This window comes from Eurosta solidaginis, chromosome 2 (genome assembly GCF_040869045.1).
Source record: "Eurosta solidaginis isolate ZX-2024a chromosome 2, ASM4086904v1, whole genome shotgun sequence".
Lineage (NCBI taxonomy): Eukaryota > Metazoa > Arthropoda > Insecta > Diptera > Tephritidae > Eurosta > Eurosta solidaginis.
Genome location: NC_090320.1, coordinates 270154959 through 270182164, shown reverse-complemented (window position 1 = coordinate 270182164; position 27206 = coordinate 270154959). Strand labels below are relative to the sequence as shown.

Sequence of the window (27206 nt, the reverse complement as noted above, 5' to 3'; positions counted from 1 at the left end):
TTTTTTATACCGAGATAAAGTGAGTTCAGATAAGTAGGTGGGATAAGTTTAGTAAAGATATATCGGTTTTTGCTCAAGTTATTGTGTTAACAGCCGAGCGGAAGGACAGGCGGTGGACTGTGTATAAAAACTGGGCGTGGCTTCCACCGATTTCGGCCATTTTCACAGAGAACAGTTACCGTCATAGAATCTATGTACCTACCAAATTTGAGAAGGATTGGTAAATTTTTGTTCGACTTATGGCATTAAAAGTATTCTAGACAAACTAAATGAAAATGGGCGGAGCCACGCCCATTTTGAAATTTTCTTTTATTTTTGTATTTTGTTGCATCATATCATTACGGGAGTTGAATTTTGACTTAATTTACTTATATACAGTAAAGATATTAAATTTTTTGTTAAAATTTGAATTCAAAAATTTTTTTTTTTAAAAAGTGGGCGTGTTCTTCATCCAATTTTGCTAATTTTTATTTAGCACATATATAGTAATAGTAGCAGCGTTCCTGCCAAATTTCATCATGATATCTTCAACGACTGCCAAATTACAGCTTGCAAAACTTTTAAATTACCTTCTTGTAAAAGTGGGCGGTGCCACGCCCATTGTCCAAAATCTTACTGATTTTCTATTCTGCGTCATAACGTCAACCCATCTGCCAAGTTTCATCGCTTTAATTGCCTTTGGCAATGAATTATCGCATTTTTTCGGTTTTTCGAAATTTTCGATATCGAAAAAGTGGGCGTGGTTATAGTCCGATATCGTTCATTTTAAATAGCGATCTGAGATGAGTGCCCAGGAATCTACATACCAAATTTCATCAAGATAGCTCAAAATTTACTCAAGTTATCGTGTTAACGGACGGACGGACGGACGGACGGACGGACGGACGGACGGACGGACGGACGGACGGACGGACATGGCTCAATCAAATTTTTTTTCGATCCTGATTATTTTGATATATGGAAGTCTATATCTATCTCGATTCCTTTATATATGTACAACCAACCGTTATCCAATCAAACTTAATATACTCTGTGAGCTCTGCTCAACTGAGTATAAAAATCATAAAAATACACATTTGCACAAGTACAGAACTTACATTGTTGAATGCAATATGTCGACTAGTGTAACAAAAATATAAGTTTACGAACAGTGCAAAGCAAATAACAATAAAATGTAAATAATACAAAGCCGTTATCATAAACAAAAAATGAACATAAGCAGAAAGTTATCTAATGAGTAGTGAGCGCCGCTCAAGTGATATCAGCTGCAGTCTGCAGGTGAACTCTTTGGTAAACAGTGGGAGATGCTCTTATCTATTATTGTTGTTGTTGTTGATCAGCTGCCTAAAGGCAGAGGCAATACCAATTGTATCAGATTTGAAGTTCATGCGTTTGTCGCTGGGTGTATTTATGATGTGCAGCATCTCTAATATGTAGCGCTTGTTGTAATTCCTCTCTTGCTGTAGAATTTCTACATTTTCTAAATTGGGAGAGTGTCCAGTTTCTCTGCAATGCTGTGTTAGCGCCGTTTTGCCATCATTAGGGTTGCTGCGATTTTTAATATTCGTTTTATGCCCTGAAATCCTCGTTTTTAGTTTCGATTTAGTAGTCCCCACATATACTTTGTCGCATACGTGGGACCCGTCACCATTACATGGAATTTTATATATCAAGTCCGATTTCTCATATTTATCTATTCTACTCTTGGTATTACTGAAAATTTGTCGCAACGTATTATTGTAGGTAAAGGCTAAATTACATTTCTCTTTGTCATGAATATTTGAATATTTTATTCTGCTAGACAGGCCTGACACATATGTAGTCGATTTATATATTTTATTATTTTCGGCATTTTTCGTCGTAGTGGGTTTCTTATAATAATCTCTTATAAAGTTTTTTATTTTGCGTGTAGGAAATTCATTATTTTCTAGAAAATTTATTATTATTTTAATGTTTTCTTTATGATAAACTTCATCGCTGATCGAGAGAACTCTGTTAATAAAATTTCTGGCCGTATTGACTATTGTAGATTTGTCATGTTTAGAATTAAAGTTAATTAATCTACCTGACGCGGTAGGTTTTTTATACCAATCAAAACATAATTGGTTATTCTTTTTTATAACAAGAGTATCGAGAAACGGTAGTTTTCCATCCTTCTCCACCTCAATTGTTAATTTAATACTCCTGTTGTGTCCATTTAGAATATTTAGAAATTCTTCCACCGTATCAGTTTTCACAATTGCGAAAAGGTCATCGACGTATTTGGTAAGCAAACGTGGCTTATAAGGGGAGTCATCTTCAAATATCTCCAGTAATTCTTCCATTACAATGTCTGCTATGACGGGGGATGCTGGGGAACCCATGGGCATACCGCAACGTTGCTCCTAAATTTTATTGTTTAATTTAAAATATCTATTATCTCTAATGCAGAAACGAACTACTTCTAGAAAAAGTTCTTTTGTGAGTGTGGTGTGGTTCTTTATCTGGCTCCACTTGGATGCTATAATTTCTAAGGCATGATCTACGGGAATGCTGGGAAAAAGTGAGATGACATCAAATGACACGAGACTCTCATCATCATATATGTATGTATCTTTTATTTTTTTTTTAAATTCAATTGAGTCTTTTACGTCATATTTGGACGATTTGGTTATGTTTGTGAGAATATTAACCACATACCTGCATAAATTGTAAGAAGGGGAGTTGACAGACGAACAAAAATCGCAACAACCCTAATGATGGCAAAACGGCGCAAACACAGCATTGCAGAGAAACTGGACACCCTACCAATTTAGAAAATGTAGGAATTCTACAGCAAGAGAGGAATTACAACAAACGCTACATATTAGAGATGCTGCACACCATAAATACACCCAGCGACAAACGCATGAACTTCAAATGTGATACAATTGGTATTGCCTCTGCCTTTAGGCAGCTGATCAACAACAACAACAATAATAGATAAGAGCATCTCCCACTGTTTACCAAAGAGTTCACCTGCAGGCTGCAGCTGATATCACTTGAGCGGCGCCACTACTCATTAGATAACTTTCTGCTTATGTTAATTTTTTGTTTATGATAACGGCTTTGTGTTATTTACATTTTATTGTTCGTAAACTTATATTTTTGTTACACTAGTCGACATATTGCATTCAACAATGTAAGTTCTGTACTTGTGCAAATGTGTATTTTTATGATTTTAATATGTATGTTTGTTCTTTTCGTATCTAGTCCTGATGATGACTTCAGACTGAAGTCGAAATATTGACAAATTAAATAATATAATTGTATATCAAAAATTCACGTATTGTGTTTTATTAAGATATACAAATATTTGGCCTAGAGCTCGTTTATATTTAAAAAATATTGAATAATGGAAAAATGACCCTTATTAAATTACTTCACAACAAAAAATACTGCTATTGCTCGCCGGATAGCGTCTTAATTAAAACTGCTTATTGCGCCTCTACTGGTGTCGCCTTTATACTCTCTGATTTGCTCGTTCGCATCTTCTAGGCGCTTCCATTTCCAGAATCTACTAGTTGGCCATGTAACTACAATTGCACGATTTTATAGCTTCTCTCATTGCATACTTTCGGGAGTATCTCAGATATATGCATGTGGTTGTGCGTTGCTTCTCAGCTGCGTGTACGTACATATGTGTAGACATAATGATTGATTCGTTTATGTAGATACAAGTGACTGTCTGCTTTATTGTTGTTGTGACTTCATTTACTTAGCATCAGACTAGGGATGTGAGTATCACTTAGTGTCACTCATATTCGTCACACTGCCCTCCACCTAAGTCTGATCGTCCCGATCAGACATATCTCTCGATCTAAACGCTGGTAGCATCTCCAAATATACCACTCTTCTACTCCGTGGTTTCCCAGTGGTTTGTATGCGGTAGATGGTATCACTGATCTTCTTCACAACTTTGTAAGGGCCTTCCCAACTGCACCGAATCTTGAATGGAACACCTTTCCGCCGGAGAGGGTTGTAAAATAGTACCAAATATCCCTCCAAGAAACCTTCCGAATTATTGTTCTCATCGTTCCTGCGTTTCATCTTACTACTCATTATCCTTTATCGTTCCCTCGCACTCTGTTGTTTGGCCAATGTACTACTTTGAAGAGCTTGCTCTTGACAGATTTACTTCACATATTCAGTATCGTTCCGACGTTTCCCAACAGTGGTGCGCCTTGGCTTGAAACCACCCTTGCATTCTTTCTGGGCAATTCCTTCAGTCGTTTCCGTGCGTCCCTTTGGTTTTGTCAATGCTTGTGATTCGCTCGCAGGTACTTTTGATTTCGCTTTATTTGGCCTATTCGTTCCATCAACTTTTACTTTTGAATTTCGTAATCTTTGTCGACTATTCTCCACCAGTACTCGATTACTACTGAACCCCTTTTCCAAACTGAAGCTAAGTGGCACATCCTGGTTCTTATAGCGCATAATCTTTCTCCTCATATCGATCCTGATGTCATGGTCAGCTAAGAATTCCACTCCCAATATGACTTCATCAACAATCTCCGACACAATGAATTTGTGTAAAACCATGACCTTTCCAATTAATACCTCACATACCACTTCTCCTTGGACTTGGTTATACTCGCCAGTGACCGTACGCAATCTTGCTCCAGGTAACGGTTTTACTCTCCTGTTGACCAAGTCAGATCGGATTAAGGAATGAGATATGCCCGTATCTACAGTCAGTACACGCTCCTTGCCATCCAGTTTTCCTTCGACGGCAAGACTGCTCGATTTTCTTCCAATTTGCGACACAGATATCACAGGACATTCAATAGCTGGGGCAAGTTTTCGTTCTTTACATCTGACACGCTCTTGCTCGTCTCCTCCAACTTTGCGTTTACGGCCACCCACATTATTGGAACTATTAGCCAGCAGCGATTTCGCTGATATCGCTCTCCGAACTGCAGGAAGAAAGTTCAGCTGTTTCATCTGAATAAAGACAGTACAAATAAATATATGTTATACTATATTAAAAAAAACATACAATTCCTTCTAACTAGAATCAGCTAATGCACGATCCTTCTGTTCTTTCCATTTTAAATGATTTTGTTGACGTTCTTCAATTCTTTCTTCACTTACTGCTGTTTTGTTATCGATGCCATACATAAACCCCGGTCTACCTTTATTTCTTTGATTCTCCAAAAATGATTTTTCCTCTAAATTTTTAATAAGGTCATTTGCACTTGCTATATCAAATAAGTCATCTAACTTCGACGTCCTCGCCTCTTCTCTTTCTCTTTGCGTTTCCGATTTAATTTTAGAATTTTTATTTACTTTCCTCCATGCATTATATAAATCTTCAAGTTTTGTTATGCAGTGTTGCTTGGTTCTAATGGGTATTCGAGCTTTATTCCAAAAACTATTTACTTCATCGACCACTAATTTAGCACTCTCACGTAAATTTAATTTTACTCCACGTAAATTAAAAAATAATACCTTCATAACTTCTTCGTTAGAAGGTAGTTTACACCCACTTAAGGAAGGAGAAAAATAGCCTAACAAATGAATTTTTTCACGCAAAATTCTTGATGAATGTCTAATTACTTTCAATGCACGACAATAAATGAAATGTAGTCGTCGTTAAGTAACAACAAAAATAATATTCTGATCTCTGCTAATTATATGAAAATATTTTCGTATGCAAAGAATGCGAAGATATGTGAAAATTTCGCTGTTATTTTTTAATTAGGTTTTTTCTGGATTAAATATTAATTTTCAGCATATTTTTTATAAGATATTTTTGGGTACCATTTCATTTCATTCTGCTATGGGGAACAATACGGGACATTTCGAAATCATTTCATGATTGTTTTCGGTATCGTTTCGGGGCTATTTCTTTATTTAGGCACTGTCTTTTGGATCGATTCGGTACAATCGGCGGCTCATTTCAGCATTATCAGCACTATTTTGGGATAATTTTGCGATCGTTTTCAGATTATTTCGAAATCATTTCAGTATCGGTTTCGAATCATTTCAGAAATATTTCGAGATTACTCAGTATCATATGTAATTATTTTAATTAACATTTTGTGGCAGCTTAAACGTCATCAATTTCCGGAACGACAGACTACCTGATTCCCTATCTGCGCTTCGAGAGAACTCTTAAAACCCCAATAGAGATGGATGGTTGGCGCAAGGGTGCTCAAATGGCGGGCGAGGCGATACATGTATACACAGATGGCTCCAAATTAGTGGAAGGAGTAGGGTCTGCGGTATATTGTGCTGATCCGGAGTTAAATAGATCCTACAAGCTGCCAGATCACTGTAGCGTTTTCCAAACGGAAGTATTAGCCGTAACCAAAGGAATAGAAAAGAGAGTAGCTTAAACTGCAGCCGTGTTAACTTTTATATTGACAGCCGAGCAGCAATTACGGCAATAATCACGCATAGAAAAGCATCTTAATGTGTGTTAGAGTGTAAGAAATCCCTGGAAAAAATCAGGACGGGGAAAAGCATACACAGATGTGAATGAAAAAGCGGAGGAACTAGCTAAACAGGGCGCATCCCTGAAAGCTTGCTCCGTAGACGTCCCAATTAAATTAAGCGGGATTAAGAGAAGGTGAGAGGTGCATATGATCGCTTAAGCGTGAAAGGCGTGGGTCCATGCGCGGTGCTGTAAAGTGTCGAAGATTATGTGTAGGTCTTACAACTATAGCCTAGCAAAGTTGCATGTGTTATTAAAAAGAGAGTGCTATAGACTTATGAGTCATGACGGGTATTCTGACTGAACACTACCTACTGCCATCATATGCCTTTAAAATAGTCTTGGTAAGTGATAGCAGATATAGGAAGTGCGGGTTGGAGGAGGAAACGATGGATCACGTTTTGTGTTCGTGCCCTGCGCTTGCCAGACTTAAGACTCCAGCTATTAGGAGTGATACAGCTGTCTAGAAGCAGCAAGTGGCATAGGTCCTAGAAGGCTTCTAGTATTTGCCAAGAGTACGGAGTTATTTTATAACATAGGGTCTGGTTTTTGATAAGGGTTTTCAGATTGGTCGTTAAATAAACTTCTGGTAACACTACGGTCTCGTTCAGTCTATGTGAAGTCCTCATGGATCGCCCAGTTAAACCTAAGCTACCTTCCATACTAAGTATGGCTTAATCAAATTGAAACCATCAAGCACGGAACGTTTACGTTTTTGTTTTTTTTATCACTTAACTACTGTTTAAGAAATTAGTTTTTTAAAAAGTCACAACTATGATTTTTTCCACGTAGAACAATAATATCTTATATGTGCGTTACAGAGGTTTACGTAATTTAAAAAAATTTAAAAATAAATTTTATTAAAACTTTTAATTTAAGGAATTTTCTTATTTTATTTTCTTCAAATGGACGGGCCCATATTCTGTTCCCGGTAGCTGAATATTTCAGGTTATAATTACCTATTCGAAGGCTTGAAAATATGCATAAACAAGTAAGTAAGGTTAAGTTCGGGTGTAACCGAACATTACATACTCAGTTGAGAGCTATGGTGACAACATAAGGGAAAATAACCATGTAGGAAAATGAACCGAGGGAAACCCTGGAATGTGTTTGTATGACATGTGTATCAAATGAAAGGCATTAAAGAGCATTTTATGAGGGAGTGGGTTCTATAGGTGGACGCCATTTAGGGATATAGCCATAAAGGTGGATCAGGGTTGACTCTAGAATGCGTTTGTACGATATGGGTATCAAATTAAAGGTATTAATGAGTATTTTAAAAGGGACCTAAGTTCTATAGATGGACGCCTTTTCGAGATATCGCCGTAAAGATGGACCAGGGGTGACTCTAGAATGCGTTTGTACGATATGGATATCAAATGAAAGGTGTTAATGAGCATTTTAAAAGGGAGTAATCTTTAGTTCCATAGGTGGACGCCGTTTCGAGATATCGCCATAAAGGTGGACCAGGGGTGACTCTAGAATTCGTTTCTGCAATATGGGTATCAAACGAAAGGAGTTAATGAGTATTTTAAGAGGGAGTGGGCCTTAGTTCTATAGGTGGACGCATTTTCGAGGTATCGCAATAAAGGTGGACCAGGGGTGACTCTAGAATGCGTTTGTACGATATGGTTATCAAATGAAAGGTGTTAATGAGTATTTTTAAAAGGGAGTGGGCCTTCGTTTTATAGGTGTTCGCCTTTTCGAGATATCGCCATAAAGGTGGACCAGGGGTGACTTTAGAATGCGTTTGTACGATATGGTTATCAAATGAAAGGTGTTAATGAGTATTTTAAAAGGGAGTAATCCTTAGTTCCATAGGTGGACGCCGTTTCGAGATATCGCCATAAAGGTGGGCCAGGGGTGACTCTAGAATTCGTTTGTGCAATATGGGTATCAAACGAAAGGAGTTAATGAGTATTTTAAGAGGGAGTGGGCATTTCTGGACCAGGGGTGACTCTAGACTTTGTTTGTACGATATGGGTATCAAATGAAAGGTGTTAATGAGTATTTTTCAAAGGGAGTGGGCGTTCGTTCTATAGTTGTTCGCCTTTTCGAAATATCGCCATAAAGGTGGACCAGGGGTGACTCTAGAATGCGTTTGTACGATATGGGTATCAAATTAAAGGTATTAATGAGTATTTTAAAAGGGACCTAAGTTCTATAGATGGACGCCTTTTCGAGATATCGCCATAAAGGTGGACCAGGGGTGACTCTAGAATGAGTTTGTACGATATGGGTATCAAATTAAAGGTATTAATGAGAGTTTTAAAAGGGAGTGGTGGTAGTTGTATATGTGAAGGCGTTTTCCAGATATCGACCAAAATGTGGACCAGGGTGACTCAGAACATCATCTGTTGGATACCGCTAATTTAATTATATATGTAATACCTGCCAAGATTTTAAGGGTTTTTTATTTCGCCCTGCAGAACTTTTTCATTTTCTTCTACTTAATATGGTAGGTGTCACAACCATTTTATAAAGTTTTTTCTAAAGTTATATTTCGCGTCAATAAAACAATCCAATTACCTTAACATATTTCATCCCTTTTTTCGTATTTGGTATAGAATTATGGCATTTTTTTCATTTTTCGTAATTTTCGATATCGAAAAAGTGGGCGTGGTCATAGTCGGATTTCGTTCATTTTTCATACCAAGATAAAGTGAGTTCAGGTAAGTACGTGAACTGAGTTTAGTAAAGATATATCGATTTTTGCTCAAGTTATCGTGTTAACGGCCATGCGGAAGGACAGACGGACGACTGTGTATAAAAACTGGGCGTGACATCAACCGATTTGGCCCATTTTCACAGAAAACTGTTAACGCTATAAAATCTATGCCCCTGCCAAATTTCAAAAGGATTGGTTAATTTTTGTTCGACTTATGGCGTTAAAAGTATCCTAGACAAATTAAATGAAAAAGGGCGGAGCCACGCCCATTTTTAAATTTTCTTTTATTTTTGTATTTTGTTGCACCATATCATTACTGGAGTTGAATCTTGACATAATTTACTTATATACTGTAAAGATATTAAATTTTTTGTTAGAATTTTACTTTAAAAAAAATTTTTTTTTAAAAGTGGGCGTGGTCCTTCTCCGATTTTGCTAATTTTTATTAAGCGTACATATAGTAATAAGAGTAACGTTCCTGCCAAATTTCATCATGATATCTTCAACGACTGCCAAATTACAGCTTGCAAAACTTTTAAATTACCTTCTTTTAAAAGTGGGCGGTGCCACGCCCATTGTCCAAAATTTTACTAATTTTCTACTTTGCGTCATAAGTTCAATTCATCTACCAAGTTTCGTCGCTTTATCTGTCTTTTGTAATGAATTATCGCACTTTTCGGTTTTTCGAAATTTTCGATATCGAAAAAGTGGGCGTGGTTATAGTCCGATATCGTTCATTTTAAATAGCGATCTGAGATGAGTGCTCAGGAACCTACATACCAAATTTCATCAAGATACCTCAAAATTTACTCAAGTTATCGTGTTAACGGACGGACGGACGGACGGACGGACATGGCTCAATCAAATTTTTTTTCGATCCTGATTATTTTGATAAATGGAAGTCTATATCTATCTCGATTCCTTTATATATGTACAACCAACCGTTATCCAATCAAACTTAATATACTCTGTGAGCTCTGCTCAACTGAGTATAAAAATAGTTGACTTTTGATAGTTATAATAGTTAGCTTTACTCACATTATATTACGCCTACGCTTTGTTGTAAGAAGCTAGAAATACAATTTTTTTTATTTATAAATTGATTTAAATAACCACCCGATTTATTTCAGGCCATTCGCTGCATTTCAGGTTTTCTTATATCGAGCAATTGCGGACATATCAAAAATGCTAAATAAATAATTGGATTGTCATTTAAGTAAAGGAATGTATGAGTATATGTCAGCATTTTAGAGTAGGTGTTGAGCGGCGTTGCGGATTTTGTTTCATTTATTCATATGCCTTTATGTAATTACATTCAATTTTTTTTTTTTGAATTGACTGCACAATTAAATCTGAAGCAATTTTATTCTAATCTTTGTCTAAGTCATTTATAATTTTTATCAATGGAATTACTGTTATTTTACTGACACCACCCGTTACAACTGGTTTTATTGTCATTGTTAGATAAAGAATAGTTTTTTTTATTTTGTAGACAAGATTTTGAGTGCATTACAATATTTTTGCTACCTTATATAGTCGTGCACTTGTTTTATTTTTTGTTAGATATGAACAACTGACCAAAATGTAATGCAAACACACCTTAAATGCCACACTTGAAACAACAACATAAAGCGCCAAAAATAGCCAAATTGAAAAATGTATAAACATCCATAGAAAGATTTGTAGTCAGTACTTTTTTTAATAACTTGACATGCATTATAAAATTATACAGAGCTCTGGCATCGTAAAGCCGGGAATTTTTTGTTTCTGATCTACATTTATATCATGTATGCATATATAGTGACGTGTAGAAAAACAGCAGCAAAATTCAAAATGCCATGTTTTGATTGAAACTCCATTACTAATTTTTTAGTTAACAATGTTCCGATTTTTGGCCGAAATCCTTACGTTGCATATATAGAATCAATTTGTACAATTGGAGCAGGACTATCATCATACGCACTATAGAATTTTGGTAGGCTGAGTTCAGAAAAAAAGTTTGTGCGAGCTTCTCTTTCAATTTGTATTGTGCTGCTTTTTATTTTTCACACAAATTGGTGAAACGGGATTTATACGTTTTATGCCGTCTCCGACTGCCATCTGTAACCAAATGATTTTTCATCGAGTCGCCTTTATTGGCTGAAATACATTTGTAGAGTCTGTTAAACCATTGCCGACGGGCGATCGCATTATAAAGGCGTTATCTAAAGTATTTAATGTTGCTTTTCCCGTAATTTGAGCCCAGGATCCTAAGCGTTTTGGACGAGCACGATACCACCATATCACGGTGGACATATTAAGCTTTAATTCTGCCGATGATTAGACCGTGGCGGTTTTCGAAAAAGTAGCATAGTCATTGCCTCTTTATGCCGCTTTCAAATTTTTCTTTTATAATGAAATATAGTTTTAACATAGAATCTTTCGATGCTAAGTAAGTCTGCGAGTTCCATCTGGATTTTTCAACTATCCGGAAAAGCCGAATATTCGTATATCCAGATAGCTATGCAAAAAGCAGGCTATCCGGATATCCGAATATATAAACGCAATATACGGATACTTGAACAAAAAGAAGCGTCTCCGGAAAACAATAATCTCACGGTCATGTATATAATCCTAATTGATAATAGGAGTGACACAAGGGAGGAATACGAATTGTAGCACTACGTGTTCTAACTACAATTAAACCACAATTTCAGCAACACGAATTGGTGGCAAGATCAACAGCATCTCGAAGGTATGTATTTTCCAGTACCGGAAATGCAATAAGTCCCACACGTAATTGTTCATAGTAAGACTAGTTCATAGCATTTGTTCTCTTACACTAGAGTTATAATAGCTCAATATCAAATAAGATAATCTCGTTACGAGCCTTTTTTATTCACTGTTAATTGAAATGATAAATACTGCCAGTATTTAAGAGTCGTTATCACTGTCAAATAAACGAATATGGTACATCAGTTTTGCTTTCACTGGATATCCAAAAATACGGTAACTAGCCGAATCTTCATATATTGTGGATGGATATCCGTATATTTATAAATGCGGATACTCCCAGATCTAGTGTTTAACTTTTCAAAATTGACACCATTAGAAAAAAATTTAAAACATTTGCATTTTGTGTTCAGATGACTATTATTTACGGTCCCTGCTTGCTAAATATAGGTGCCCCAGCAAACAAAAAGTCATCACTGATAAGAAGAAATTCGATTTAACAAATTGCAAAACGCCCCCAAAACAAAAAGCTATAAACTGAAGTGGCGCAATAATATGTGTAATGCTATGGCGATAACTATGCGCTAGAAAAAAAAAAAAAAAAACAATTGGGGAGATAAACAATCAAATCGCATGAAAAATTGCTGCAGTTATTAAGCGTTGCGTCAAAAACAAAAGAAAAGTATACAGATAAATGAAAAAATTGTATGTGCAAGTATGTATCAGCACAAGAGCTACATAGATTAGACTGGGCCGATTTATTAACCGATATCGCGCCATCGATTTTTCGATAGGATTTTGGCTCAGGAAAAAAAGTTTCGCTAGGCATACCCAAAAAAAAATAATTTTTGAGACTGCGAAAAAAAATTGCGAAAGGGTAAATTTTTTGACCAAAACACTCCCCAAAACCCAAAAAGTATTTTTTTTTTTTCAAAAAACTGTTATCGCCAACGTTTTTACAACGACCAAAACACTCCCCAAAACCCAAAAAATATTTTTGTTTTTTTCAAAAAACTGTTATCGCCTAAGCTTTTACAACCGTTTTTTGAAAAAAAAAAATATATATATATTTTTTGGGTTTTGGGGAGTGTTTTGGTCGAAAAATTGACCCTTTCACCATTTTTTTTCGCAGGCGCGAAAATCATTTATTTGGGTATGCGTAGTGGAACTTTTTTGTCTGAGCCCAAATTCTATCGAAAAATCGATGGCGCGATGTCGGTTAAATTTCATCCATACAAATCGACCCAGGTTAACATACATACCTTAAAAACGGAAAATTTCGATTACTGTCAACATTTTTATGCGCTTCCAGCCAAAAAAAAAAAATTAAAAATAAAAGCCAGTCACCATTAAAATCTTTAGTTGAATTATTGTGATTTTTATAATTGCTATAGCAAGAACCATGTCACTGATAATTTTTTACACAAAGATAACATTCACTATATAATTCCGTATATGAACCTATCATTTTGCAAGTATTGTTAAATTTTGACATATATGTATATATATATAAAATGTGTATACGTGCATATATATAAACTTATATATTTATATACAGTACAGTCGGAAAGTATTACAACAAGATGGAAAAAGTCGTTTTTGTCAGTTTATCGTATCATTTATTAAAATATAGTTTTGTACATTCAACGTAGTTCTATGATCCGAATACACTTTTAATTAATTTTACCGAAAGTTCCGTCAAAATTTATAAGAAAACAGTGAGTATGTTACTTTAAGCGATTTTCTTGAAAATGGCCACATTTTGCGTTGATGACTGAAGCACACAATTTCGGCATTCTTTCGTTGAGTTTTTGAAATGTTTGATGTCGAATATTATTCCACGCTTCGTTCAAACAATCCCAGAGGTCAGCAAGGCTTATTGGCTTTAGATCTCTCACACGTCGATCCAAATCTTCCCACAATAGCTCGATTCGATTTAAATCGGGGGATTGATGTGGCGACTCCATTGTATCAAAGTAACCTGTGAATTTTTTTTGGTCTAAATAAGATGTACAAAGTTCTGATGTATGTTTCGGATCGTTACCTTGTTGGTAAATTAATCCACGACCAATCAAGTTAATGTCAGATGGTATTGCATGGTGTTGGAGTATAGTGTGATACTGCTCTTTGTTCATAATTTCGATAAATTTTTTTTAATTTATCTACGCAGCGTAGCTGAAACAGCCCCAAACCATTACTGAACCACTGCCATGTTTAACAGTTGGCACAATGCAATCTGCTTTGAATCTTCCTGCGAACATACTGACGCCCATGGCCGCCGAAAAGTTCGAATTTTGATTCGTCTGACCATAAAACTGATCAGTCATCCAGTCAATATGCTCTGGGCGAACTTCGATATTTTCTCTTTATTTAATGGCCATAGAAATGGCTTTCTGACAGCAATGCGTCCAATTATAACTTTTTCTTTAAGCCGGCCATTGACTGTCGTGAACGATATTGGTGAATCGAATTCATTCATTGATTTCAGCACAAATTTCTGATGCAGATTTCCGTTGATTGGCGTTGCTTATTGCATATATTTTCTAGTCGATTCTTTGATTTGTCTTTCTTATCGACCAGATGGTTTTCTGTTAGTATTTTGTCCAGTTTCCCGATAACTTCGAATGGCCGTATGATCTGAACACCGAGATATTTTCAAAAGTTTCACCGTTTTTTGCAAAATAATGATTTGGGCTCGTGTTTCGATGGACATTTCCTTTCGCTTGAACATTTTCAATCTGAAAAAATACAATTCTGAGACTAAACTGACAAGAACATCTTTTTTTATCTTATTCTAATACTTTCCAACTGCACTGTATATATGTAAAAATTTTATATTTTTGCTTAAGCATTCACGTTCACCTGTTTTTTTTTTGGCTTCACGCAAATAATAATCAAGTAACCAAAATTAATATATCACCCATGCCCTCATAAAGCCAACTGGCACCAGGTTTGACATACCTTTTATTTTATCGTTGTAATTGTTTTTGATTATCTGCTACGCTAACAAATTAACTGAGATAATTAGTGGCACAATTATGGAGTGTGCATTTTTTATAAGTTCTTTTAAATAATTTTTTTATAAGTGTTTGATAGACAACAGAAAGTCAGCAAGTTTTTATAAAGATTTTTTTCTTTTCTTTATTACTGTAGCCGTATGCTGTAGATGTGGGTGTTGAGTGCAATTTCCTACATCTGTTCATAATAGCCCCTTCACCAAGCTTCAGAAATAACTGTTGGACATGTAAGAGAACCAAGAAGGTTGACCTCTGCATAAATTATACTGTCATTTAGACTGCTGCACCTGGCGACTTATATGCATACAAACGTATGTAAATATGTGTGTCCACGTACTATGTTCTAGTTAAAGACCTTCATGGGAAAAATATTTGTTCTAGTTTTTAGTTCTAGTTTGCGATGACAATGAAAGTGGTCGAGTACGGGTGACGCAATAATTAAATTTTCATCATGTTTGATGGAATTTGGATGTATCGAAACTTTCACTTGACTCGAAAAGCCTAATATAATAAATTATTGATTTGCTACCGAAAAAATCGATTTTCTTTCGGAAAAGTATTTGTTGTCAAATTTTTTTCGATTTGTTATCGGCGGCTCACAGATGGGTAACAATTTCTTATTCAAGTTATATCGGTATCTGTTTTATAACAAAAAATGAGTTGTCGCTTTTTTGTTTTTTTTTTTTTCTTGATAAAAAGTTGAAATTGTTTCGCTATCAAATCGATAACACCTTAATAATTCACCAATATTATACCAAAAGCCGCCGTGGTGTGATGGTAGATGCCGTTTCGGAGTCGGCATAAGACAAGTAGGTGCCATCCCGCCTATTTGTAGGAAAACAAAATAGGAGCCCGACGCAAATTGGAAGAAAAGCTCGGCCTTAGATCTCTTCGGAGGTTATCGCGCCTTACATTTATTTTTATTTTTTTTATACCGAGAACTCTTTGATAACAGTTGTTATCGATAACAAGCTAATAACACGTCTATAAGAACCACTTACATACCGAAAACAAATCCTATAATAATAATAGTACGTTAACTTCTCGTATTCATAAACGTAGCTTCCCGAACCCTGCTAAATGATTGCGAAATGAGTCCCGAAATAATCCCGAAACTATATCGCGCTAGCTCCGATATGATGCCAGTATGTTCCCATAAAGATCTCAAAATAGTCCCGATCCCGAAATAGTCCCGAAATTATCACTAAACAGTCGTGCCAATAGTCCTGGAATATTGTCTTACACCTTACCACAATCATCTCGAAATAGTACTTTAAACCACTCCGAAAAAATTCAAAATAATTCCGAATCGATCTCAACATGGTCCCAATAATACAAAAAAAGTTTCGAAATGAAATGAGAATAGTCCTGTATTACCTCAAAAATATACTATTGCGGCCAAATATGATTTATTTAAAAAAAAAAAAAGATACCTGTGTAGACCTTAATAAAAACGTATTGTTAATTTTATAATTTTCTGGTAAATTTATTTTTATAATTCAAGAAATCTTATTAAGGCTCTTTTCGCCATAAGCTTTTATTACAAATAAAAGACTTTATCTCACAATTCCAACCCAATGGTTCGCTTTTTCAAGGGTGATATAATTGGAATTTTTTAAAGGAGTTTGCTTACTACAAAAAAATTATTTGGTACCATTCCTTAAACTTGTTTCAAAAAATCCCATTATATCACCCTCGAGAGATTAGCGAGACGTCAGGTTGGAATGGTAAAGTCTTTTATTTGGACCAAACGCTAATGGTCAAAAGAGCCCAACGAAAATTTCTTTATTTAACATAGCCTTACTTATACATAATATTAATTTCAATAAAGCAGACAAGAGAATTGCCATTCCCAAAACTTAATTCGGTGGCAAAATAACGGTTAAAAAAACCGTAGGCTATAAATTCCACTAATGATGCTAGTGAGAAAACTTTTGAAAATATAAATTACACAGGTCTGCGACCAAACAACTGAATAGGATTTTTGTACATTTTCTTACAGATTTTGACCTCCTAAAAACAGAAAAAATATTCAAATTATTATATCACACTAGCAGATAGACACACGGCAGACGTTGTTCTGCCCTAAATTTTGTTTTTCTCCTTCTTCTTCATCTCTTATTGCCAGTCCCAGAGGGTGGTATGTATTTTGTTCCAGTCCCATTCCGAGTCTCAGTCCCAGTCCCACTCCGAGTCTCAGTCTCAGTCCCAGTACTAGTCCTAATCCCAGTCACAGGTCTACTTCCAGAAAAAAAACATCGTAAATACTAATATTGGCAAATGTATATACCAAATTTCAGGCAAATCGAATAGGACGTATGTAAATAGGTATGTGGGTATTATTAATTCTTGTCTTTATTACGGCTTCGCATGCATATTTATCAGTTTTGCCAGGTTGATGCGACTAAATCGAATATCACAATGAACTTTAGAGCTCTTAGCAACAGCTTTCATTTGATATCCATAATACACACACATTCTAGTGGTATCCGGGTCCATGTTTTGGCCTATATCTCGAAACCCTAGTGACTCAGCGGTGTAAATATTACCATGTATTATAGCACACATCAACAGCTTCAATTTGATACCCATAATATAAAAACACATTCTACGTGTATCCTGGTCCACGTTTTGGCCTATATCTCGAGACCCTAGTCAACAATAGTTATGAAAACTACCCTGTACTAAAGCACTCATCAACAGCTTCAATTTGATACCCACAATGCAAAAACATTGTCTAGGCGTTCACGGGCCCACGTTTGGCCTATATCTCCAGACCCTAGTCACCCAGGGGTATGAAAATTATCCTCTACTAAATCACCCATCAACAGCTTTCATTTGTTATCCATATTGTATAAACACATTCTAGGGTACCCGGGTCCACGTTTTGGCCTATATCTCGAGACCCTATAAACCCAGGGGTATGAAAATTATCCTGTACTATAGCACTCATCAACAGTTTTAATTTGATATATATATTGTAGAAACACATTCAAGGGGTACCCGGGTACACGTTTTGGGCTATATCTCGAGACCCTAGCCTTCCAGTGGTATGAAAATTATCCTGTACTATAGCACTCATCAACAGCTTTCATTTGATGTCCATATGGTATAAACACATTCTAGGGGTACCCGGGTCCACGTTTTGATCTCAATACCCTATGCACGTAGCTAAAAAAAAGGTAGACGTTGGCGGATTCTCAAACCTACCCAATATGCTCACAAAATTTCATGAGAATCGGCCCAGCCTTATCGGAGGAGTTAAGCCTCTAACGCCGTGACACAAGAATTTTATATATAAGTTTTTATGAATATTGCAGTATCCCTGTTCATTGGTAATAAATAAATAAAGAGGGAGTTTTCACCGGCCCCGACATAAAAAAACTTTTAACGGACCCTTCATTTGTTGAAACGTCAAGGACGTAGTGTGAAAATTTTTGGGAAATACTAAGGATCCTAACTATAAAACCATTGTGCAACGGATGCTAGCAGCATACGGAGCTCAAGGCTGCAAGATGAGCTAGAAGATCCATTTTTTACACTCTCACATAGATTATTTTCCTGAAAACCTGGGAGCTTACAGTGAAGAGCAGGGGGAGCGATTTCACCAGGATGTCCGTGATATACAGAGAAGGTTCCAAAGGAGATGGGATGTCACTATGCTTGCTGACTACTGTTGGCTGCTTAAGCGAGAAACTGAAGATGGAAATCGGAAAAGGATTCGTCAAAGTATCAGGAAAAGAAGAAGAGGTTTCATAAAGAACACGAATAAGTATATGTATCAAAATAATTGTTTCGTTTGCTTTAAAAAAAATATTTATTGTTTGAAAATTTTGAATAAATGAGTGCTCTAACCAAGTTTTTGTGTTTGAATTTGCAAAAAATCCTTATGTGATAAAAAAAAAAAAATGGCCATCACTTTTGAAATCAGCGCACTTTAAAACATATAATTATAATAAATATCTCATGCAGCTGACAAAATTTTTTTTTTCGCAGACCTCTGTTATTCAAATATTATCAACGGTGGTATCAAAAGACGCGCTTCGGCATCCGTTTTTAGAATCCGGAAGCGAAAATTTAATTTTTTATTTCAGTCAAAAGATATAAGTAAAAAATCGCTTCAAATTTTCATATGGTTGTTGTATATTACAAGATTTGTTGGACACACACACACTAATGCAGAAAGGAATTCTGTGCAAAAAAAAAAAAAACTATGAATCGGGCCCCGTATTTCGGTCCCTTTCGGGGTTATTTTGTGTTTTTTTCGACAGGAATACAATTATTAATTTTCTCTTGGAAAGTCCCTTTTTTGTTTTGTACATAAAATTTAATCTCTAGTTTTTGTTTTCTATTTATCAGGAACCCAAAATGTCATTCCTCTTATAATAGAAATTCTTCAGAAACATATTTTCCGAACTTTTAAACTATTAGTCCGAAAGCAATTATTAAATCCGGAATTTTATTTTTAAGGAAGAATAAAAGTCCGGCTCTATAACTATGGAGCGGTGAATCCAAACGAAATTAATGTTTTTTTCATACAGAATCCTTCTTTTTTCAACAGAAAGAAATTGGTCCCCGATTTTTATACATGTTTGCATCACCATTGGTTTGGATTACCCATGCACAAATGCGCATTTTTCAACATTCAAATAACTGCATTAATTTATACTTTTAATGTATTAAATAACTTAATGTATTAATTAATAATTATAAATTATGCAACTTCTAGTAGAAGCTTAGTTGCAAAATAATTCTTCATAAAAGTCATTGCGTGTACGCCTATCCCCCGACTTACACGGAAGATAGGTTCCAGACAAACCCGTGTAAAGTGAAATCTTTGTTTTCCTATACAAAAACCGTGTAAAGCGAAAAACTACCCAATTCAGTCATTTATTTAAATAAAACAAAACTAAAACATCTTAAAAAACTTAAAACTAATTATTCTTTGACCAAAAAATAACTAACTTCCGTAGTTTTCTTCGAAGTTTTTGGCATTTTAAAAACTTGAAAAATTAACACAAATCACATATGTACTCATGAAGGTTCACGAAAAGATAATTCAATCGATAACTTACCAGTTCAAATCAAAAAAACTCGCAATAATGGTAAAAGGTATGGCTTTTTGTTAAAATGTTCATCAAACTATTTTCCTTCTGCGTTTGGTTATGTACATACATACATATTCACAATAAGGGGAATCCCTCAATATTGCAATCAGTGTTGCCAAGGGGACTCAAAAAGGGTTTTAATGATTTGTGAATCTTCAGAGCTTTTCAAATTTTGCTGATTTATGAACCGTGTAAAAGCGAAATCGTGTAAAAAAAGTACCGTGTAAATCGGGGGATAGGTGTATTTGGTGTAAATTTGCATCATACACATGTTTTTGTCGGTTTTAAGTAACTTTAAGATCGTAGTAGATAACATATAGATGTACATATGTATTGACATATGTACAAATGAACGATTTTAATAACAAACGGCGTAAGCACGCGACCAAATACTTTGTTAGTGCCAAAAGTGATTGAGATTTAAACGCCAAGAAAAATATGAAAAAGAACAAAAAATCATTGCAAAAAGAAAAAGGCACTAAATTGAATGAATTGAATGAGTGCATTTGAGTTGATTGAGTTGATTATTATTAAAGTGCTCAACTGCTGTGTGCACTTACCGATTACATACAGAGCAGTGCTAAATCTTGGGTGTATTTTTTAATTGTTTTTTTTTTTATTTTTTTTTTTTAATTTATTAAATTTTTTATTTTTTTGTCTTTTTATTCTTTTATATTTGCCTCTTTTGCATGAATGTTTCATTATTTTAAATGTACTACCAACGTTTTTATAATTTGAACCACTCATATCATGCATTGTAATTGTAATTATATTTGCAGCATAAAAAAATAAATACTTCTTTTTTTCATTAAAATTCTTTAAGTTTTATTTGAATATCCGATTGTTTATCGTATACATTGCCAAGCATTTTGCACAATAGGTATATCTACATATCATTAGTACTGGGTGGTGTGCAAATTTTGAAAAAAAAAATAATAAATAAATACAATATTTGGTTTCAAATGTATTGGTCAATCAGTCTCACATGAATGCGAGTTGAATTTGCAAGGTACTTTGCGGATTTGTTTATTTTGACTACTACGTATCGGCTATCGTTCTTTTGGACTATGCAACATAAGCTGCAAAGCCACTAATACACGCACATATTCTTACGATATCCACTACATAGTTAAAAAAACGTTAACTGTGGTTCGGTGCAACAAACCTCAAATATATTGATCGCTGTGGTGGTGGCGGCGACGCTGATGGTCGGCAGTGAAAGGTTAGCGTCAGTGAATAACAGTGTGATGTCAGGTGAGGTGGTGGCAAAGCGGGAGGGGAAGGCGTGTCTCTTTCAAAACCACCAACACCAAACTTTATACTAATTCTGCTGCATTTAAGTATGTTCATATGCAAACTCATATCATTTGTTTATATTGTTTTTGTAATTGTTATTGCAAATGCTTAAAATGCACTTTTGGTATTGTTTTTCGTGATTTTTTTGTTGCTATTTTTATATTTTTGTTAGTGTAACAAGACAAGTTTTCGTTACAATTTGAAATTAAGCCGGCGCCCGGTATTTTTTTACATTGCGTTGTTGCTGTTGAGTTCTTACTATTTGCAGCTACTGCTTTTGTTGTGGTTGTTGGTTTTTGTTGTTGTTGTGTGTTATAGCCCCAGTTTATTTGTTACATTTACATTATTTTAATCAACAAAAAACTCACATTCATATTGAACTTATTTGCTGCTGTTGTTGCTGCAATTATTTTGTGGTTCAGCTGGCATTGCCGCCGTTCCGCATGCGCATGATGAAGTTCAATATGAATTTTTTAGTATAAAAGTTGGTATAATTTCGTTGTTGAAATCAGAATTAAGTCAACACTTCTTGAGTGCGTAGCAGTTTTAACCACAGTAAATCCTTTTCTTTACTTCTCAAAATCCTTCAACGCCTTAATCAGCAAACATGAAGGTAAATTGAATTTAGAATTGTGAATTTTGTAACAAAAATGTGTTGAAGAATTTTTTTTAAGTGAAATTTGGGCCAAGAAAAAAAGGAATAACAATTAAATCTATATTAGAAAACACTTTCGAAAATTTTTATAAAAAACTAAAAAAAATATATTACAAAAAAGAATTAAAAAAAAATTCACATTTCTTTTGTTTTGAATAGTTGATACAAGACTATTAAAAAAACATATTTTATTTACAAAAACAAAAATTTTTTTGAAAAATGTGTTAAAGTAGGCAAAATTAAGTGAAAGAACTCAGCAAAAAATTAGGAAATTTTGTAAAAAAAAAACTGAAATGTAAAGCTTTCTAAAACCAAAATTTTTTCTTTAATTTGGTTGACTAGTTTTATAAAAATTGTTTTTTTTTTTAATATTAAAAAAAAAAAATCATCAAAAATGTGTTTAAAAAATTTGCTAAAATTGCCAATAAAGAATTCGAAATAAATTTCAAAAACATAAAAAAAAAAATTATGAAATATTATCGAGAGTGCACTAAAAGTCAAAATTTAATGGAACTAAAATTAAAAAAATTATGAAGAAATCATAAAAAAGACGTTTGCATAAAGAAAATTTCACAAAATACTTCCGTTTACAAAATTTTTTGAAAAATAAAAAATGAAAACAATAATAGTTAAATATGAAAATGTCTTAATTGTTAATTGTTAATGTCTTAAAATCTTTTAAATTCAAAACATATATTTTTACAAAAAGTGTCAGAAAATATTTTCGAAAACTGTTTTTTAAATATTTTTTGCTCCGTAAAAAAAATTATGTATAATTTAAAACAGAAATTTAAACAAAATATATCGTTAGCAAAAGAAGACTTAAAAAATGCAAATAAACCAAATTGTATAGTTTTTCTTCTCGGTTAAAAAATAAAATAATTATAGAATGAGGAAAAGAAAATTTTGCAAGAAAATAGTAAATCCCAAAAAAACATAAAAATTAAAAAAAACTTTTTTTAAGGTAACATTAACTAAAAAACAAATATTGATTCTTAGAAATCAATTTATTTTAGAAAATTTAGCAAATTAAGCTAAAAAAATTGGAAAAAAAATTTTTGAACTGAATAACTGCCAAAATGAAAAAAAAAAATGTTTTTTTATACATAAAAAAATTTTTTTTTTTGTTTAAATTGTTGAGTATTTTATAAAAAGTAAACTCAAAGTAAAAACCCAAGTGAAACTTGAAACGGAAAAGAAAAAAAATTTAAATAAGGAATAAAATAACGTGTGTGCAAAAATTTTATAATTTTCTTTAATAAATTTAAAAAATATTTGAACTTTGTAAAAATACTTTTATAATTTTGCAATAAAATAAAAAAGAATATTCGAAAAAATTCAAAAAATTTTACTTCCTGAACTTTCGCATTTGTCGTTTACATTTCTCAAATTTTTATTGAAAATTAAAAGAATTTTCTGTAAATTTTTTTATTGAAAAATTAAATTTTTTTTGATTTTATTTCAAAAATAATTTTTTTTAACCAAATTTTAAAATGTATTTGGGTCACAAATTTATTTGCAAAAAAAAATTACTCAAAAAATAAAAACATTTTAAAAGTTTGAATTTTTGTTGTATTGCTTTACAAATCTAAAAATAGGGCTTCTTTCGATAAACTATTTTGCAGTTCCAAATAAATTTTTGCGTGCCTTTATGTAAAATCGACATTTTTATTTTCAAATATTGAAAAATAAAAAAATAAAATGCTTGTAAAGAAGTTCTTTGTATAAAAAAGTTTGCAAGAAATTTCAATTCAATTGCTTTAAAATTAGAATTTTTCAAAAATTGTTCCATATTATATTCTTTTCATATTATCGTTGAAATTTTCTCCTCCCAATTTTCTATTCATATATTTTTCTCATCTTATCGTCCTACAGTTCGTCATTACCGTAGTCATGTTGGCTCTTGCCGCTGGTGTACACTCCGCCCCATCTCTTCTAACAGCGCAAATTGCACCAGCTGTTTCGTATGTCACCTCATCTCTGCATCCGGGATATTTGGGACTTGGACATGGCTATTTGGGATATGGTGCACCTTATAGTGCATGGGGACCCGCCGCTATTAGTGCACATGGTCATTATGCTGGTATCCCCGGCATTTCGCTAGCTCAAGGACCAGCTGCACATGCACCCATTGCTGCTCCACTTGCTGTAGCGCATGATCATGGTCATGGTCATGGTCCGGGTGTTTATGTCGCAAAGACCCTCGGCGCTGTACACACTGCTCCATTGGCTGGACACATTAACTCGGCTACCTCTTTGAATTTGGCACCAGCACCAGGCACACATTAAATTTCAACCCAAAAAATTATTATTTCTTCAACCAACCCCACCAAGATCACAATATGAATGAGATAAACCCCGACATCTAACACTGGAAATTTTGACGACATTGATGCCAAATGAAGAATGGATTCATATGCACTAATCATATATTCATAGAAATCAAGAAAACTTTAGCACAACGTATTCTGCAACCGTTAACGCAACCGCAACACATGCTCTGATCCGCAATGAGTTTTTTTTAAATTATATTTCATACTAATTACATATATCTATGTATTGGTGGTGTTTATGCAAACTTAGTCGTATATAAATGTTTGCCCTTACGCCATATTAAAGGAAAACAAAAAACGAAAAAAAAAAATATGGCGTTCATGCCGAAATCCAGGATAATCGATTTAGGCACATTTTGTGATGTAAAAAATGAAGTCAAAACTGAAAATAATTGTAATTATAACAGCAATAGCAATAACAACAACAACAAGATTGATAATAGCAATAACATCTTGTTAATTAAGTTTAAACTTTTTGTTAAATTTAGCAACTTTGAGAACTTCCCGCAAACCCCTATAAAAAACCTATTCCTCTAGCTGTCATTATTTTTCCTTAAAAGTCTATCGCTATCGCTTTTACTCTATATGCTACTCTATAATTATAAAATGAAATGCAAGATACAAAAAAAAAAAAAACACAATAAAAAAAATTTAAAAAACATAATTTTCTTTCTCACTCGTCTTTCTCTGTTTCTCATCTTTCTTACTGTTTCACATTTTCTTTTACACTCGTATTATGTAAGGACATTTAAGTTTGTCCAAATGTAAATATGTATATATCTTTAAGCTTATGCTTGTAAAATACTCAATGCAGCTACTTAAGATTGTTAGATATTATATTTTTGTAATAAATGCAAGATTTTTATAAAGTCAAAATCTCCCTTTTTATTTATTGTTATATTTTTAAAGATGGCCGATTAGTGATGTTTTAATACTTTTTTAATGAATGGATTACTTGAAAAACGAAATCCGATATAAATCCTTGTCGCGCTTACTAAATATATATCAAACAATAAAAACAGGTATCAACTAAAAAATTGCAAAGTTCAGAAAACGCCATAAAGTGTTGCATTCCCAATTTGCGGCAGTTCAGTTTTTATATTTTACAACGCCTTTTTTCGTTGATTAGTGGAGGTGTTGGTAAATTGTAATACGATTTTCAGAAACAGACTCATTTTAGTTATATAAATGATAGTTAAAGCTCTGTTGCTTCTATAAAATTGTTTAAATTTTAATTCAGGGTTGGAATCAGACCTGTTAAATTTTAATTTCTAACCGTAATGTTACTGATTTAACTTATTATTATTTAAAAACAATTTAATGACTATTTGTCATTATTTTCCATTTTTAATCATTATTTTCCAATCGAATGAAAAGAAAACAAAGAAAACAAGAAGGGCGTCTAAGATTGGATGAAACCGAATATTATATACTCACCGTGAGTTTCAATTGTACAGTTCCTTTAAGATAAATTACTTTTTCGAATTTTGTTACGAGTGATTTGTGGTTCTAGAAATATTGTGGAATGCTTGATCGGAATAGAGGAGTGGCACCGCCCATTAAAAAAAGTGGGCGTGCTTTTTAACCGATCCCGTGCATTTTACTAGTTGCTTGTGCTATAAGGAAAATATGTGTACCCAATCTTATTACGATCTATTCATTTTTCTTCCAGTTATGGCTCCCGAAACATATAATTTGCTTGGTCATAAAAGGGTGATGCCACGCCCTTTTTCAAAAAAATTTTCAAATTTTTTAATTAGTCTCTATATCAGCCTACGCGCCAAATTTCAACAGTCTAGGTGTATTATTTACTAAGTAAGCAGGTTCGATTTCGCTCATTTTAAATAGCGGCGGGAGATGAGTACCAATGAGTCTATATACCAAATTCCAATAAGATATCTCAATATTTACTTCGTGTGCACAGACATGCGGACGGACGGACGGGCATGGCTTAATCAATTCTTTTTTCATCCTAAGCATTTTGATATATGGAAGTCTATATTCATCTCGATTCGTTTATGCCTTTACGATCAACCAAAATTAATATACTCTGTACAAGGCATTATCACATTAGGTGAGTTCAGGATTTTGAGCAAATGGTCTAGCATCATTGTATTTGCAAACCGGTGTAGTATTTTTACATAAAACGCCAAAAAATTATACGTACGGCTACGCATTTGCTACGTCATGGCAAATACGCAACATCAAAAACCGTAGTTTATTTTTTCACTTTTGAATAGCAAATTAACAACTGTCAAAATAAAACAAAATATGCGAAGAAAAAATATAAAACGAAAAAAATGTGTTCACGATCCGTAGCTTTTATTTGCTATATCAACGTTCCCAACACCAAATACGCAAAATTCTGAACTCCCGTATTATATTTTAAATTAAATCAAAAAAAGTCAACAGATGACAAAAGTTATAAATAAAAATCCAAAATGTTTAACCCTAAAGAAAAAAATGCTTTGTCGATAATTTTTGATTTTTTCAATGATACGTAAAAGTTATAATTTTTGGTTATTTTTGATTTTTTTTTAATTTTTTCCTTTGCGATTTTTTTGATTATTTTGTAAAAATCAATAATTTTCTCCGAAAAGAATTGAAATAATCATTGGCAAAGGAAGTTCGCATCTAATTAATTGATGACTAATCTTAATTCAAGTTCAACAGGTCTCGTTTGAATATGTCTCAAAATTCCTTTAACTCAAGTTTAAAAAAACCATTAGCAATAAAAAATAAGCAAAGAAGCATTTATTTTTGTGGCTTAACTACAATCTGATTAGGGATTTGTAGTCCTATTGGCAAAAAGAACAGCTGTTTCCAGAACTTCCATTCTGTAAGAATTGATCAACCTCAAACTATAGCTACCCACATGAGTGAATAATAACGAGATTTGGGACATCGCCAATGAATTCCAAACGATAGCTCATGGAACGATCTTCTCTTAATGAACAATT

The 27206-nt window shown here is 33.8% G+C and overlaps 1 protein-coding gene across 1 annotated transcript; it reads left to right on the top strand.

The window, feature by feature from the left end:
• The first annotated feature begins 21741 nt into the window (after nucleotides 1-21741).
• On the top strand, nucleotides 21742-25122 carry LOC137240957 (adult cuticle protein 1). Its single transcript, XM_067767988.1, has 2 exons — nucleotides 21742-21871; nucleotides 23789-25122. The coding sequence occupies exons 1-2, from the start codon at nucleotides 21866-21868 to the stop codon at nucleotides 24200-24202; spliced, it is 420 nt and encodes a 139-aa protein (XP_067624089.1). The 5' UTR covers nucleotides 21742-21865; the 3' UTR covers nucleotides 24203-25122.
• The last annotated feature ends 2084 nt before the right edge of the window (nucleotides 25123-27206 follow it).